This window comes from Citrus clementina, unplaced genomic scaffold (assembly GCF_000493195.1).
Source record: "Citrus clementina cultivar Clemenules unplaced genomic scaffold, Citrus_clementina_v1.0 scaffold_6, whole genome shotgun sequence".
Taxonomy (NCBI): domain Eukaryota; kingdom Viridiplantae; phylum Streptophyta; class Magnoliopsida; order Sapindales; family Rutaceae; genus Citrus; species Citrus x clementina.
In genome coordinates, this window is record NW_006262139.1 from 22,874,737 (window position 1) to 22,890,979 (window position 16,243).

Sequence of the window (16,243 nt, forward strand, 5' to 3'; positions counted from 1 at the left end):
AGATGCTTCACATGATCCGTCGTCTCTTTGGACTTTGTAATCATATCATCCACATATACCTCCATAGTGTATCCAATCAACGGTTTGAAGATCTTGTTTACCAACCTTTGATAGGTGGCTCCTGCATTTTTTAGGCCGAAAGGCATTACCCTGTAACAAAACAAACCCATGTTAGTTATAAAGGCAGTGCTTTCCTCATCCTGCTCGTCCATGGGTATCTGGTTGTATCCAGAAAAGGCATCCATGAAACTGAGCAGACTGTGACCTGCTGTTGAGTCCACCAGCTGATCTATTTTGGGTAGGGGAAAACTGTCCTTTGGGCATGCCTTATTGAGGTCCGTGAAGTCCACACACATTCTCCACTTCCCGTTGGCCTTTTTTACCAGGACTACATTTGAAATCCATTCTGGGTACTTGGCTTCCCTTATAAATCCTGCTTTCAACAACTTCTCCACCTCGGCGTTTATGGCCTCGTACCTTTCCTGGTTGCAGCATCTCCTCTTCTGTCTCACCGGCCTTGCCCCCTTCTTGATTGCCAACTTGTGGCAAGCTACCCCGCGATCAATTCCGGGCATATCTTCATGAGACCAGGCGAATATATCCGCATGAGACTGTAGGCAATTTACCAGCTCGCCTTTTACTGCCCCAATCAATCCTGACCCGATCTTCACTACTCTGCTCGGGTTGCTTTTGCTTATCGCAACTTCCTCCAGTTTCTCAACAGGCTCTTGGCGGCCCTTTTTAGACTCTCCTCGATTATCTAGAGAAGTAACCTGTAGTGTCTCCTTGGCCGCCGTAGCTTAACAACTCCTTGCCACCCTCTGGTCGCCTTTTACTACGCCAACCACCCCATTTATTCTGTATTTCAGCGCCAAGTAATGCGTGGATACAACGCATTGGCTTATCCTCATGAATGGTCTCCCCAGTATCATCTGGTAAGGGCTTCTTTCCTCTACCACGACGAAGTCCAGCATCATCGTTCTTTCAAACGGCTTTGTCCCCACAATAATCGGGAGTTCAATGATCCCCAAGGGAGTTAACTGTCCCCCTCCAAATCCTTTTAAGGAAGTATTTGTCCGTTCCAGCTTTAAATCTGAAATCCCCATATCATCTAGGGCTGACTTAAATAGAATGTCAACTGAACTGCCCGTGTCCACCAGTATTCGCCGCAATTCTGTGCTAGCCACCGATGCTTTAATTACTAGTGCATCCTCATGAGGATATAAAATACCCTCTTCATCCTCATCTGTCCACATAATGGGAACTTGTCGCGCTTTTGCCTTCTTGGTTGCTGGCAAATTGAAAAGCACTTCTTTGCTAGTCAGGGCGTATCTCCCATAGTTCTTCCGTGCCCTGTTCGAATCTCCGGCCAATGTTGGTCCTCCTGCTATCACACGGATAGTCGGCTGTTCACGTTCCAGATCCCTCTCAACTCCCTCATCCCGTGTGTACTGTGATTCCATGACAGGGGATATTCCATCTACATACTCGTCCAAGTATCGGTTCCTCACTAAATCCTCCACCTGAATCTTCAGGTCACGACATTGGCTGATAGTGTGACCGTGAGTGTCGTGGAACTTGCATAATCGGCTCTTATCCCGTCGGTGAGTCGGTTTTATTATTGGGGCTGGAGGGTACAACAGGCCTCGTCCCTCGATCCTCTCATACAATTCCTCCATGGAGATCTTTAGCGGAGTGTATTGTCTATATGCCAAGCTCTGGTCTACCAGCTGAACTGCTCGGCTATCATGAACGTCACCTCGGGATGGCATAGTCGCTGACTGATCTGGTCGTCTAGCCCTGGAACTGGTTACGTGTAATGCTCTGGGAGTGTTATGATAGCGGTCGGCAGCCATCTGCCGGAATTCTCGCTGCCGATCCGGGAATGGGGGACGTGGAGGTTGAGCCCGGTTGTGCTGGAACTGTTGTGATCTCGGAGTTATGGGGTAAGGGCGGGATCGAGCTGATGTTCCGCCCCTTACTGAGGGTTCCCCAGCTCGCTTTCCCGACCCGCTCCCATTTGGAGTTCTCATTTCCTTTCGTCTCAGCTCCTCCAGCTATTCACTCTTTATCTTTGCCGATTTTTCTTCTTCGATTTCGATATCTCTCTTTGCCTGCTCATATCCTGCTGAATAATTCTGCACCAGGGGGCTTCTCAGGTTATACCATAGCCGGCCTATCCTCACACCCTCCTTTAAACCCCTCAACACCTGCGGGTGATTGAAAGCTCCCAAATCAAGTACGGCTCGGTGGTATCGCTTTACAAAATCCCGTAGGGACTCGTGCTCCTCCTGTTTCATCCCCATCAGTTCCATCATGTCGTCCTCTAGGGCTACTGCCCCTCGGAACTGCTCGGCCAACTCCTGGCACATCTGCTCATACCCCTTTATACTTCCTCCGGGCAGCTTGCGGTACCATTCTCGAGCTCGTCCCTCTAGTGTCAACGGGAACGCCCTGCATCTCTGAGCTGATGTCAGCCCCTGCACACCCGTCATATCGTTGAAACGCTCAATGTACACCAGTTGGTCACTTCGCCCGGAGTATTTGAGGTTGGGGAAGCGGAAATCTCTTGGGATTATGATACCCATGATCTCGATTGATAACAGAGATTCTTCATCTAACATTATCCTCCAGCTCGGGGGCTTTCTCTTGCCTTGTATCTCCTCTATCACCTGCGCCAACCTGCGCACCTCCCCCTCCAATTCTATAGCACGGCTAGGATCACGCGCAGCTATCTGGTCTCGCTTCTGCTCAGCGTTCTGCAACCGCTGTCTGAGCTCTCCTTCATCAACACTGGCACCTCGGCCAGTAGTTTCCAGTACCCATCCGGGGCGAGTTTGGTCTCTCCCTTCATCCCCGTGTTCTCCTGGGACCCGGCCAGTACTTCTGTGGGGATGCACCCCATTAGGTTGGTCTGCGGGCGGAGGAATGTCCTCGACTCTACGTCTCCGGAGGCTGGGTTCTGCTCCGACTTCATCTCTTCCCACGGGGGTTTCACAATCCCTTCTCCGCTCATCCCTCAGCTCAAACAATATGGACGTGAGAGTCTCCATTTGTTTCTCCATCCGCTCCAGTCTGTCTTGCATCATCCTCTCTCGGGCTTCATTCGCAATTTCCCGGAGAGTGATTGTCTCCCCAGCCTCGTTATCCTCCCCAAAAGCGTCCTTTCTCGTCACATCCATGTCCAACCGTTCGCTATTTCTCCGGTACTTCCTAATTCGGTGGTAGCTTTTTATCCAGCTCCCCACAGACGGCGCCAAAATGTTGATGCTTAAATCTGCTCGCCTTTAGACCGACCAGATTCTTTCACCAACGTTTGTGTTATCTACTGTTGCTCGTTCACTGGGATTGGAATCGTCCTTCTTTCTCACAATAGACCTGCGCTCACCAAAAACGGATCAGAGACGCCGGTGGTTTTGCCGGCGTAAACCCTCCGATGCTTAAGTTAGCTCAAGGTGTTTACGGGAAAACAGTGCAATTTAGATCTCAAAATGGTTTCTAAATTATTCGGAGTTTATAAGAAAATAGCCTGGTTTCAATTTGGCAGCGTTTCCCCTCTCTCAATTTTTCCATCCCCTTCTTCATCGATTTCTTCTTCTTTTATAGCCGATGTCCCCACGTTCCCGCTTGCCCTTCATCCCACCTTTTTCGGGTAGTGGTAGCCTCTCATGGGGCTCTAACTGCTGCATTATGGGCAAACGTGGGATCTCGCGTCTCCCGCAACGGTTCTGGGAAAGCACAACTACCGTGATTCTGTGAGATCGTGTTTCCGCTTTTCGGGGGACGGGTACCGGCTCGGTATGTGGCTCTGGTCAGTATTCGTCTCTGATCGACTCATGTTACCCCTGTTCTGCTCGTACCATTTGGCTGAGGTGATTCATGCCGGGGTGGAAGTAGTATCCTGGCCGACCTGGTGCTTTTATTTGCTTAACATTGCCCAAGTGGTATGCCTTTGTGGTCGTAATTTTCATTTGCATATACGTTGCCGCGTTTGCCTGGTCTTGGGGTCCTCTTGGATGGTTAGTGCGCAGTGAAATTTTCCCACTCGAAATCCGGTCAGCAGCACAAAGCGTGAATGTTTCTGTGAACATGGCATTCACATTTTTGGTTGCACAAGTATTCTTAAACATGCTTTGCCATCTCAAGTTTGGCCTGTTCATTTTCTTCGCATTCTTCGTCGTGCTGATGACCATTTTTATCCACTTCTTCTTGCCCGAGACTAAAGGAATTCCAATCGAAGAAATGGGTCAAGTGTGGAAGAATCATTGGTTCTGGTCCCGTTATGTTGGCCAAGATGATTTCCTCGCCAATGGAGGCCTAGAGATGCACAAAGAAGAAACTGATGTCAACAATGTCTGATCTGCATGCTCAACTCCATCCGGATTTTTGTTTAGTTTCTATTTTTATTTTTTATATTTTTTAACAGTAAGTAGTAGTAGTACAGTTATTCTGTCGGTTTATTATTCTAGCCTTATCAATGCCTTTTCTATTCGACTTTAGTAGTGTTTATTACAATTTCTAAAGAAATTAATTTCATGTAAGTTTTTACTTTAATCATTTTCCTTGTTTGGGTTCTCTGTTTTTCCTTTTTTTTTTTTTTTTTCATCAGAAATCGTCACTCTTACAATTTGGACCAAGAAATTCTTCACACAGGAATCTGAAGAAAAATTAACAAGGATTGAAAATTTTGACTTATTGTTTATCTTTTTTTTTTCTTTTCTCTTTTCCGTCTTCTCTTCTCATTAAACAGACATTAAGGCAAAATTAATAAATTATTTTATTATTGGTCTTATCGTGAGTAGAAAATCATTGGTGCAAATTCAATTATTTAGATCAACAGAAATTTTGGGATATGAATCAATGAGAAAATTTTAAGTATTCCTAAAATATTATTCCTATTTTATCGTGAGTAGAATATGACCACCTTATATTAACTCAAGCTTTTTATTTAAAATTTTAACATAAATTCTCATCTATAAACTTTGTGGCAAAATCTTAAGTTGAAATAGGGAGAAAAAAATCTAAAGAATGTATAAAATTTGTAGAAAGAAAAGCCGCACGTGAGATATGTCAAAATCAAAATTCATCAATACATCAAATTTCATATACATGGCAACTTAAACTCGCACAGTTCAATGTCAAAATTTAACTTTTATCAAAAAGTAACGTTGCATCCTCATTTTACCTTTAACTCTAAGAGGTGTTGCAATGGCCAAAGTAGCCAGTCAATCTTTCTTTTGACGTTATTTAATCATTCTGTACAGCAGAACACCCATCAACTACTCTCATCCTGGCCATAGCTGCCTGCATTGAGGAGTTGCTAAAGTTTAACAATGAAAAATAAAGCAACGAAAAAATAAATTTAACTTGAATTAATCAAGAACCTGTTTTTTCCAGTTTGTGAAAGTTGTAGCAAGAGAAAGAAGGGTGGACTGCACAACAGAGCCAGCCACTATTCCGATCCAAAGTCCCTTTCCTCTTAAATGTGCTACAAAACCCAACACGGCACCCACTGGCAACCCAACTAAATAAAATGCCCCAAGGTTTATGTACACCCTATATGCTGCCATCCACACCCTTTCGCAACCCCTATTGCAAACGTAGAATCCACCTTTATTAAGAAATGAAAATTTGAACCGCATTTGAATCCCAGATGTTTTGTGGTTTGTGTATTCAAGAGATAATTACCAACTGATCTAGTCAACACCAACCTCTTGGATGTATACTTTATATGTGTGTGTCTATATATATATATATATATATATATATATATAGCATGTATCTATTTAACTATTACGACATTTACCAAATGATATATAAGTCAACAGTGACTCTTCAGTCTCCCATATTATTATCCAACAAAGACTTTAATTGAAAGAAGTGTAATTAGAAAGCAACTACTAACCAGAAAAAACAGCTTGTAAGCTGTCTGTAATAACTGAGAGACAAATCAGAGGAGCCATAACAACAACATAATGCACAACTTGGTTGTCTTTGGTGTAAGCGTAACCCAAAAAATAGCGGCAGCAGAAGAGGATCGTGCCGACTATCACTGCCTCTACCACAGCATAACTTGTTGCAGCCCATACAGCCACTCTAGCTGCTTGCAGATTCCCAGCTCCAAGCTCATTTGAAACTCGAGTACTATACATGACATATATATTAACATGCACATAGTCAAATGCTAGCCTGCTCCATTTGTATTATTTTAAAAAAAATGCAAATCACAGGGAGCAACCAAAAGCAAGAAAAAAAAAAGACCTTGCAGCTACTCCAAAAGCATATGGTATTGTGAAGTGCAATGTTGAAATTGTAAGGCTGATCATAAAACAACAACGATTAGAAGCATATACAGTTTAATTCTAGGACAATTTATAAGTCAAAATTAAATAGTTATAACTAAAATAGGAGCTAATTACCAAATTGAAAGTACTGAAGTCTCCAGCTTGGGATTCGGTAAAAGGCCGGATAACAAAATTAAGATCTCCATCGACCACCATTTTAGACTAATTAATCACCATAATCGATCACAATAAGAGAGAGACTTTTGAGATTAAAAGAGAAGAAACAACACAAAAAGCAAAATTACCATTCTAAGAGATAAGAGGAATAATTACCAAACCATTATGGCAGAAGGTATAGCCAAGCGAAAGAACTGTCCAATGGCTAGTAAAGATTCTTTAGAAACCGGCGCGCGAGTTTTCTCACAAGCTGAGGAGTACATCATGTACAATCCGAGCAGTATCACATTCAACCAAGTTGATAGACTGAAGGCTAGAGCTGCACCCATGCTTCCTAATTCTAGTTTGAACACAAGAGTCCAGCACGCAGGTATATGAAAACATAGAATTAGAAAAGAACTTGCAAACATGGGAAGAATCAAGCTCTGAGTCTGAAAGTATCGGGTTAGTGGTTTCAGGATTGCACTCCCGAATAATGCAGGGATTAGCCACATTGAATACTTGCGTGCTTCGTGGGAGATTACAGGATCTTGGCCTATTAGAGGTAACAATTTGTCCATAAAAATCCACAACAGGCAAACTAGAGGGCAAACAAGAATCAACGAAATTATGGCAGTGTAAGTATGAACTCCAAGCTTCCGAAATTGTGCTGCTCCATAAGCTTGCCCACATAGAGTTTCCAATCCACCAGCCATTCCTGACTGCTTGGCAAGTCCAAATTAAATTCAATCATTAATCATCAAAATTATCTCTAGGATTAATTAAACCTGAAGATGAAGGTAATGTGAGTAGAGAGCAGCAAACTTACTAGAAGACTAAAGCCGGTAACATTTGTGAGAGAGGTGGCAATGGCTACACTAGACAGGGCAAGCTGGCTTAGATGTCCCACCATTACCGTTGACACAACTTGCAGAAGGTACTGCAACACAGAGACTGCCACCATTGGTGCCGCGATACGGCCAGTCTTCTTCAGCTCTTCCATAAATCCACCCCATGTAATTGCCCATCTCTTCTCCTGGCTCTCTCCAACTTCCATATCCATGCAAAATTGATAAATGATAATAATGATGGTATCTTAGTTTGCTTTGCCACTATTAATAAAAAGAGCCAATCCAAAGAAACACGAAGTTTGTATGCTGTCCTCTGTTTTGGCTTTACTTGAGAATTCAATATTAACGATTTTATGTTTTGACTGTTCAAAAGAGCATGCCGAGAGGTTCAAATTAGTGGACTCTAATTCCCAACTTTCTGTTGTTTATAATCATTATTATACATTCCCCACGAGCACGGCACAGACATGAGTAATGCGGCAAGGGTGCGTTTCGCACACTGCATTGTATTATGTTGTATTGCATTATTTTAATATTGGTGTATTATATTATGCTGTATTGTATTAGCATTGTATTATAATAATGTTATATAATGTTTGGTGTTATACTGTACTGTATTATTTTTTTAATTAATTTAAATTAAATATTATATTATATTAATGTTTTATATTATATTAATATATTTAAATTGCATTAATATTTTATGTTATTATTTATATTATTATTAATTTTAAATTAATATTATTCAAATTTATTCATATTTAAATATTTTTATTAGTTATAATAAGTTATAAATTTATTAATAAATTATAATGTAAAAATAAAAAATATACTATTATTGAATGATAAATTATTAATTTATTAATTATATTAATAATTATAATGTAAAAATAAATAAAATAAAAATATTATATTAAATTAAAAACCATATTTATTTATTATTTTAATATTATAATAATAATAAAGTGAAAAGCAAAATAAAATTAAAAAAAAAAAAACAAAGCTAATGCGTCAGTTGACGCATTAGCCTCCCACCCCAATCCCTTGCAATTTTATTCCAAACATAGGTTTGGTATTATGTTAATGTAAACAGTATTATAATATCCCCTTAATACTATAATCAAACACACCCTAAGATAATTGCTGGTGTTTAATCGGTCAGATTTTTCATCTTTTCTCGATCTTTTGAAAAATCATAATAATGATTATAATAGATCCCCAGACACGTAGATGGGATTGAGATTTTGTCTGATATGGCTTGATTTGAAGTATTTTTTTATATCTGCAATTCTGCATATAGTAAGTACAATCATATCTTCTGAGTGATAGACTTCATTTTTGGCCGTTCTGAACAAAAACTATGTTCAATGACAGTACTGAACTCTAAATTTCAGTGGAATATAATAAAGGAGAGGAATAAAAAAGCATATTGCAAATTGGATGTACTCTCTCACATCTGAATCATTTAATAATTGCTTTTGGAAGCACATTTTTGACTAGTTACTACATAATATCAGCTTAGAAGAAACAGATGCGATTCCCCTAGTGGCTTTCAAATTGCAATCAGTTGTACGCGAGCGATTCCTTAACAGATGAGAAGAAAGAAAAATGGCAAAAAAGGAAAAAAAACAATTCTGATGTTTTCAGGAGTCAGTAGATGCTGTTGAAATACATATTTTTCACTGTCCTCCCCTTAACTATGTTAGACTTTATGTCTAAATTCGCACTTGTCTCCCAAGATTTTGATGGACTGTTAACATGGATGACTAAATGAATAAAAATACATAGACGCCCCTGATTTGAAGCAAAATCACCATGCCAGGAAACAAAACAGCTCGTGTATAAAGAGATGACAGTGTTAATTTCGACAAAAAGAAACTGTGGGTTGGACAAAATCCATGAGAGGATAGTGAAAAATATATATTTTGATATAATGTATATAGTATATCATTTCAAAACTCAAAAGTCGTTTCGTTCTTTAAAAAAATTCCACTGCTTTAAAATTAAAAATCACATTTATAATTAATTTTTTTATCAAGTTCTAAATCCTTTTATTTTGTCAACATCCTAAAATTATAATAAGAATTAACTATGCTTTGATTGATAAAACTAATGGGGATTTCGTTCTTATTTGATAAAATCAATAGTCATTTCGTTCTTATTTAATGTGTTTCCAACTTGTGAGCAATGGGAGGTAGAAAGCAAACTTGTCCACTTTCAATTCCCAAACTCATAAGAATCAGACCTTTTTTTTTTCAAATGATCAAATAAATACAATTGGCTACTTTGACAGACAGGAACAATACAAGTGTCTTAACATGTCGATCAAATGGCCAAAAGTAAGACGCAATCCCTAAGTCTAACTTACAATTGCTAAAAATAACGTAAAAATGGACCAGTATCATCATTTTACCTCGTCTTTAATGGTTGTCAGTTACACTAAATATATTTTAAGGAGACAATAATAATAATAATAATAATAATAACAATTTGAGTAGAAATTATCACGAACATATTCCTGCATATCTTAACATCTTCAAAGATATGTGACTTATTGATGTGACGCTCCATTTTATCAAACAGTTGCATCAGAAAATTCTGAAGGGACTACAAATGCCTTTTGATGCATAGAAGATTTACATTACTGACAAACCAAGGACAAAGCAGAAAGAAGCAAGTTTCGATTTGTTTCTCAGCCAAAAATCAAGTTCTTCCATTATCTTCTGTCTACTTCTTCCCCTATTAACTCCAATTTTTGCTCAGACCCTTGGTTTTGGAATTGGGCAAGTAATTGGAGGAGTCAAAGAGAAAGAAAGTAAACAAAATATAAATATATATATCAGCAACTCCCTAGATCTAATCTGCTTCTGGCTCAGTTAGGTGATCAGTCATTAAGATCTATTGCCTCTCCACCTTCTTACTAGTACTCCCAGCCCTTTAGAGCAAATTATTAAACCAACCCTCGGAAAGTTCAGACACATCCTTTGTATTCCAACTGTGCAAGTGTAATGTTAACCTAAGGTTCTCTTTCTTTTCATTTGTATGCTTGAAGAAAAATCAACAAGAAAATGCAATACCAGCAGGTATTATTTGTAATTCATATGGAAATTATCATTAACATATGCCTACATATCGAAATCTTCAAAAGGTTGTCAGAGTTTATCCGCAGCAATCCAATCTATTTTATCAAAGACAGAAAAACTTATGTTCAAGCAGAACAATCAAAAGGGAAAGTAAATGCCCGAATTTTGAGCTAGCACCAATAAATTGAAGATGTACATTATTGACAAGCCTAGAACAATATCAGCTTGAAAAGAAGCAGATAAAAGCACATATTTAGACAAGAGAAACTTACAAACTACCTCAGTTTTTGTGCTGCAGTTGGGACACCAGATGAACTCAAGTTGGCCCTTTCTGAATCGTTTGCTGCACGAAAGCCAGCTGTAATAAATGTTACTATTGATCCCTATGCCAGTACAAACTACCTCAGTTTTTGTGCTGCATCCTACCACTTTCTGCACCGGCATAGGGTTCAATAATAACATTTATTAAAGCTGGCTTTCGTGCAGCAAACGATTCAGAAAGGGCCGACTTGAGTTCATCTGGTGTCCCAACTAAATATCCTTTTCCCCCAAAAGCTTCCATGAGCTTATGATAAGCTGCACCAGGTACAAAAGAAGTAGGTGCAGGATCATCTTTGAAAGGCCCTGCAATTTCTTCAGGGTTTCTGCGATCTCCACCATACACACCACCATTATTAAAAACTATCACGACAACAGGCAACTGATATCGAACCAATGTCTGCAAAATCAGAAGAAACAGAGACCACATTAGTCTCTTTTTCCTCTCCCACCTTTTTCCATTTATTGGATGAGGATATGCTATACGTATGAATCAACTTTGGACTTAGACAAAGTAAAATTCATTTATTCCATTAATTGATTAACATTGACACACTATCTTCTAAAAATTCATTTATTCCATTAATCAATCTTCTAACTACACAGATATGCAAACATCCAAGTGCGAGCACATCACAAGCACAAATTCTCATTTTTCATTCAGAAGGAAAGTGAAAAAGAGGGGGGGAAAATGGAAGGTATCTACAATAAAAAACCCTCATCTAAGTCACACATCAATGAAGAATGCAATAGAAGAAATCTTTCCACTAAATACAGAAAGATGCACCAAGAACTACCCTTCTGAAAGCAAGGCAGCAATTACGCAAGTTCGGATTAGCTAAAACTAAATCCGACAGTGGCCATATAGCATTTGATAATTACAAGACTACTCGTTCACTAGAATAGAACCAGCATCAAAAGAAACTCAAATATCCAAATCGTAAGAAAATTAAGGATATATTGAGAAAAGGAAGACACAGGGGATAAAAGCCATTTAGGAACCGTACCATCAACTATCGATCCCTGAGAAAAAAGGAAATGAGCTAGGAAACTAGATAAAGTAAAACCTAAACAGTATGTCCTAAAATCAAGAAGCCAGACTGCCTGTAATGAGCAAGCGAAGTTTTCCAAATTTGTGACCATCATCCCAGTAAATAATGAAATGCTTTAGAACGCATGATAAAGTTGATGCTGGCACTCAAAGCTTTAAACAAGCAAGATTTGACTTCCCAAACTAAGGTAGTCAGTCTCTCCCATCAAATAGAGAAGGATCCAGTACAAGCTGATGATCAAAACTTAGATTTGCCTATATCCACTTGAAACTGCATCAGCCTTCAAATTCTTCAAAAGTTATTACCATAGGAAGACAACTCACAAATGTCCTAAATCTTTAAAATCTAATATTAGACCATTGGAGATGTGCCGCAGATTTCAATATTAAAGCGAAAGTAGAATAAAATGGAACGCTAAAGAGAATCTTAAAATAACAAAATAATCATAAATGACTAGCAATTTGCATCATGTTTGTTGATGAATTAAGGAAGTCAAGCATGGTGTACAAGTTTATTCTTGTGAATAAAATGTATGCATAAATATCGTTATATGCTAGAGATCATAATTATGCAAGAGAGCCATACCTCAACCTCAACCGCACTGAACCCAAATCCAGAGTCTCCTTCAACAGCAACCACAAGCCGTTCAGGGCAAGCTATTGCAGCAGCAATGCAATACCCTAAACCAACCCCCATGGTCCCCCAAGTCCCTGCATCCAGCCTACAACGAGGCTCAGTTTGAACCAATACTGCCCTACCCACATCCATAGTATTTGCCCCTTCAGATACCAATATAGGAGCGGGGCTCCCGACTCCTAAGATCGCATCTCTTATAATCCTCATTGGCGTCATGAAATTAAACGGCACAACATCCTTCACCAACTGAACCTCCATTTTCAACACATTGTCATTCGTTTTCTTCCAAATAGCCTCAACCCAAGGATGATTTTTCCCCAAACAAAAAGGTTCATCTTTAATCTCCTTATTAATCATTTCCAACACTTTTTTAGCATCTCCAACCAAACCCAAGTGTGGTTTCCTTAACTCAATCTCTTCCTTGCAAACATCAACCAAAACAAACTTCACATCCTTCGACCACTTCGGTGGCTCACCAAAATGCAACAACCAATTAAGCCTCGCACCAACAACAAGCGCAACATCACATTGACCTATGGCTAATGACCTCGCAGCGGTAGCAGCAAGCGGATGGGTATCAGGCAACAGACCTTTACCCATTGGAGTAGGCAAAAATGGAATCCCAGTGCTTTCAACTAATTTCTTCAATTCACCCTCAGCTCGCGCATAAGCTGCGCCTTTCCCAAACACAATCAACGGCTTCTTTGCTTCTTTAAGCAAAGACACCGCTTTATCGATATCAGAATTCACAATCCCCCCTTGCGTCACCGTTTCTTTGGCACTCTCCGCTTCCTTCAGAAGCTTCTCCGCTTCAGATACCGATATCGTTTGATGTAAAACATCAGTGGGTAGATCCAAATAACACCCGCCGGGCCGCCCCGAAACAGCTCGTTCAAGAACCTGAGCGACACACTTGGGAACTTCCGTAATGTCCTTCGCTTTTACAGCAAATTTCGAAAAAGGCTTGACGGCTTCCACTTGGTCGAGTTCTTGAAAATCGCCGCGGCCAAAATCTTTCTGATCGCAGGAGCCGGATATCATGACGATTGGCCACGTGTTAATCATCCCATTCGAGAGACCAGCCAGACCGTGCACGTAACCCGGACCGGAAACAGTTAACAGAATGCCGGATTTTCCAGTCAGGTATCCGTAGGCGGAGGCGGCGTAGCCAGCGGACTGCTCATTGTGGAAGGCGATGAACCGGACGCCGAGCTGGACGGCCCGGTTCGCTAAGGAAGTAACGGGAATGCCCACCACGCCGAACATGTGGGTGGCACCGAATAGTGACAAGGATTTGGCCGCCAGGGTGTTGCCGTCGATCTGGGCATTTTGGGAATTTTGCAACTCCGAACCCGCCATTGCTTGCTAGATGTGTGTGTTTGTGCTAATGCCCGAGTGAGAAGTGGACGGGGCAAGGGTAAACAATTTTTTTTTTTTTTTTTTACCACGAGTTATTTTGGGGTGGATTAACAGTGGGAGATACTTCAAGTTCCTATCATAATTTAGAGAGAGACACTTTTAAGTTCGTACCATAATTTAAATTAAAAGTTTAAGTTCTCTTAATAAAAATAACTTTTCTATAACTTAAATTAAGGAATAAATTCAGTCAAACCACTTAAGAAAAATTCATTGTCAATGGAACAACACTTTATTGGTAACAAATTCAGCTTTAGGTTGTTGATATATACATAGGTAATGGACGAAATGTCTATCATGCCCTTTCCGGCGATGGTAGCTGGGACAGGTGCCAATTTTTTTGCAAATGCGACCAAAATGGATAGCTTCACCCATAAAACGACATAACTGGTAGTAGGTATAGCGACAATGCTTTCCCGATTATCATTATATTTTTCTCTGTAGTTATAAATAAAGGTGACAATTTGTTTCCAAAAGTATCGTTATTAATCCTCATCCGTTGAATTATAACACGTAATTATTACTTAGGGATGATATTGCTTAATCGGAAAGAAGGATGTAATAACTTTAAAAAAAAAAATACATATGACATATAAGAGCATCATTAGAAAATTCTTTTAATTTAATTTTTTAAATACTTATTTATTTATATATGTTATAAATAGAAGAGAGAAAATATCATTTCTCATAAGACTTTTCAAATAAAAATAAATTTATACTATTTTACTCAAATTTTTTCTTTCATTAAAATAATAACAATTATAACTATTCCATCTCTTTAAAAGTAATGAAATAAAAAATAATATAGTACGAAATTAAGTGTTCTAAAAGACTCTCTAAATAAATTTTTTTAAATTTCAATATGGACAATTTTATTTAAAAATTATTTAAAAACTCTTTTTATTAACATAACTCTTTAAATAAATAGTAAATTTTCATTAAATTTTTTTTTTAAAAATGTCTATAACGAGAAAAAAAATATTAATAGCAAGGGTTTGGCTATGTTGGAGTTCACCTACGGTGGAGAACGAATCTCAGCCACATACACAAAATGATAAAGAATAAATAATGAGTTATAATGAGTTTTTTAATATTTATTACTTTGCGTGTGTGGTTGAGATTCGTGTTCCACAGTAAGTGAACTCTAACATAATCATAGCCTAACAACAATTACCAAATCAAATCTTTGAGCACATGATTTTATATGGGCTTCTACAAATTGTGGACATCCATAAATAAATTAGAGTTCATAACCGATTCTTGCTCTGACATATTCTGTTTAATTTTTAATTTAGAATTTCTCAGTTACAATTTACAACTCTTATATTCCTATACATGAATTGCAATGCCTTGGATGCTTGTGTTGAAATATGATGCAACCGAAGCATGTGTGACGTTGTATGACATGTCATGTATAACGAAAAAAAATGTACGACTTGTCATCCTTAAACTAAAAGACACGTATGACAAAAAAAAAATGGTTATCTCCAATTTATATTTCCGATTACAATAGTCATTGATTCAGTGCTCAGCAAAGTTAAATCCTAGTTCTAATAATATACTCAGGGTTTTATTTATTTATTTTGTATTTTTAGAAAAAAATATTTGACTAACAATCATCAAGATTGACTAACATATATTACTTGACAACAAATAAAGAAACTACTGCTCAAGAGACACTTTCAACAACGCATAGACGTGAGGTAAATAACAAGAGTGAATAGACACTTAGGTAGTGTTTACTTGTTGTAGTAGGAGTAAGGAGTCTGGATTCCTCCTACTCCAGTGTTTACTTACTAATTTTAAAGGAGGAGTGAGAATCCTACTCCTTGGGACCCACTTTTTTTTGGAGTGGGGAGTGGGAATCCACTCCCCTCTCTTCCATTTTTATCCTAATATTTAATTAAATAAAATAAATAATATTTAATTAAATAAAATATTATTATTATTTTATTTTATAAATTATACTTATTAAAAATAATAATTTATATTGATTCTAAGTTAAAATTACTTAAAAATAATATTATTATACTCACAGAGAATTAATAATATTACTATATACTCTTTTTATTTGAAAATATAATATTATTATATTTATTTAAAAATAATAGTATTATATTTATTTAATATTAGTAATTAATAATAATCAATATTTTATTCTAAGAAAATATTAATTTTGTATTATATTATTAATAATAATGTTTCATTTGTGTTGCTCTTAATAATAATTTTTTATTTACATAATTAAAATTAAATTTAATAAAAAAATATTTACATAATTAAGAATATTATTAATTATTATTAATTTAAAAATATAATAAAATAAATATTTTATTTTTCAAATCTATTTTTTTATTAATTTTGTAATTAAAAACTATAATTCTTTAAATAAGGATAAAACTGTAATTTAAAATCATTTACTCTCAATTCTATGCTCTCATTCCAGT

General features: G+C 37.8%; 1 protein-coding gene and 2 pseudogenes across 1 annotated transcript; 1 reads left to right on the plus strand and 2 right to left on the minus strand.

Annotated features, from left to right (window-relative positions):
• Window positions 1-4,359, plus strand: part of LOC18039467 — a 12,622-nt pseudogene extending 8,263 nt beyond the window's left edge.
• A 707-nt stretch (window positions 4,360-5,066) lies between these two features.
• LOC18038625 lies at window positions 5,067-7,633 on the minus strand (annotated as a pseudogene).
• A 2,717-nt stretch (window positions 7,634-10,350) lies between these two features.
• Window positions 10,351-13,871, minus strand: LOC18038626 (2-hydroxyacyl-CoA lyase). Its single transcript, XM_024182325.1, has 2 exons — window positions 12,330-13,871; window positions 10,351-11,092 (listed from the first exon to the last, which is right to left on the minus strand). The coding sequence occupies exons 1-2, from the start codon at window positions 13,737-13,739 to the stop codon at window positions 10,778-10,780; spliced, it is 1,725 nt and encodes a 574-aa protein (XP_024038093.1). The 5' UTR covers window positions 13,740-13,871; the 3' UTR covers window positions 10,351-10,777.
• Window positions 13,872-16,243: the final 2,372 nt, after the last annotated feature.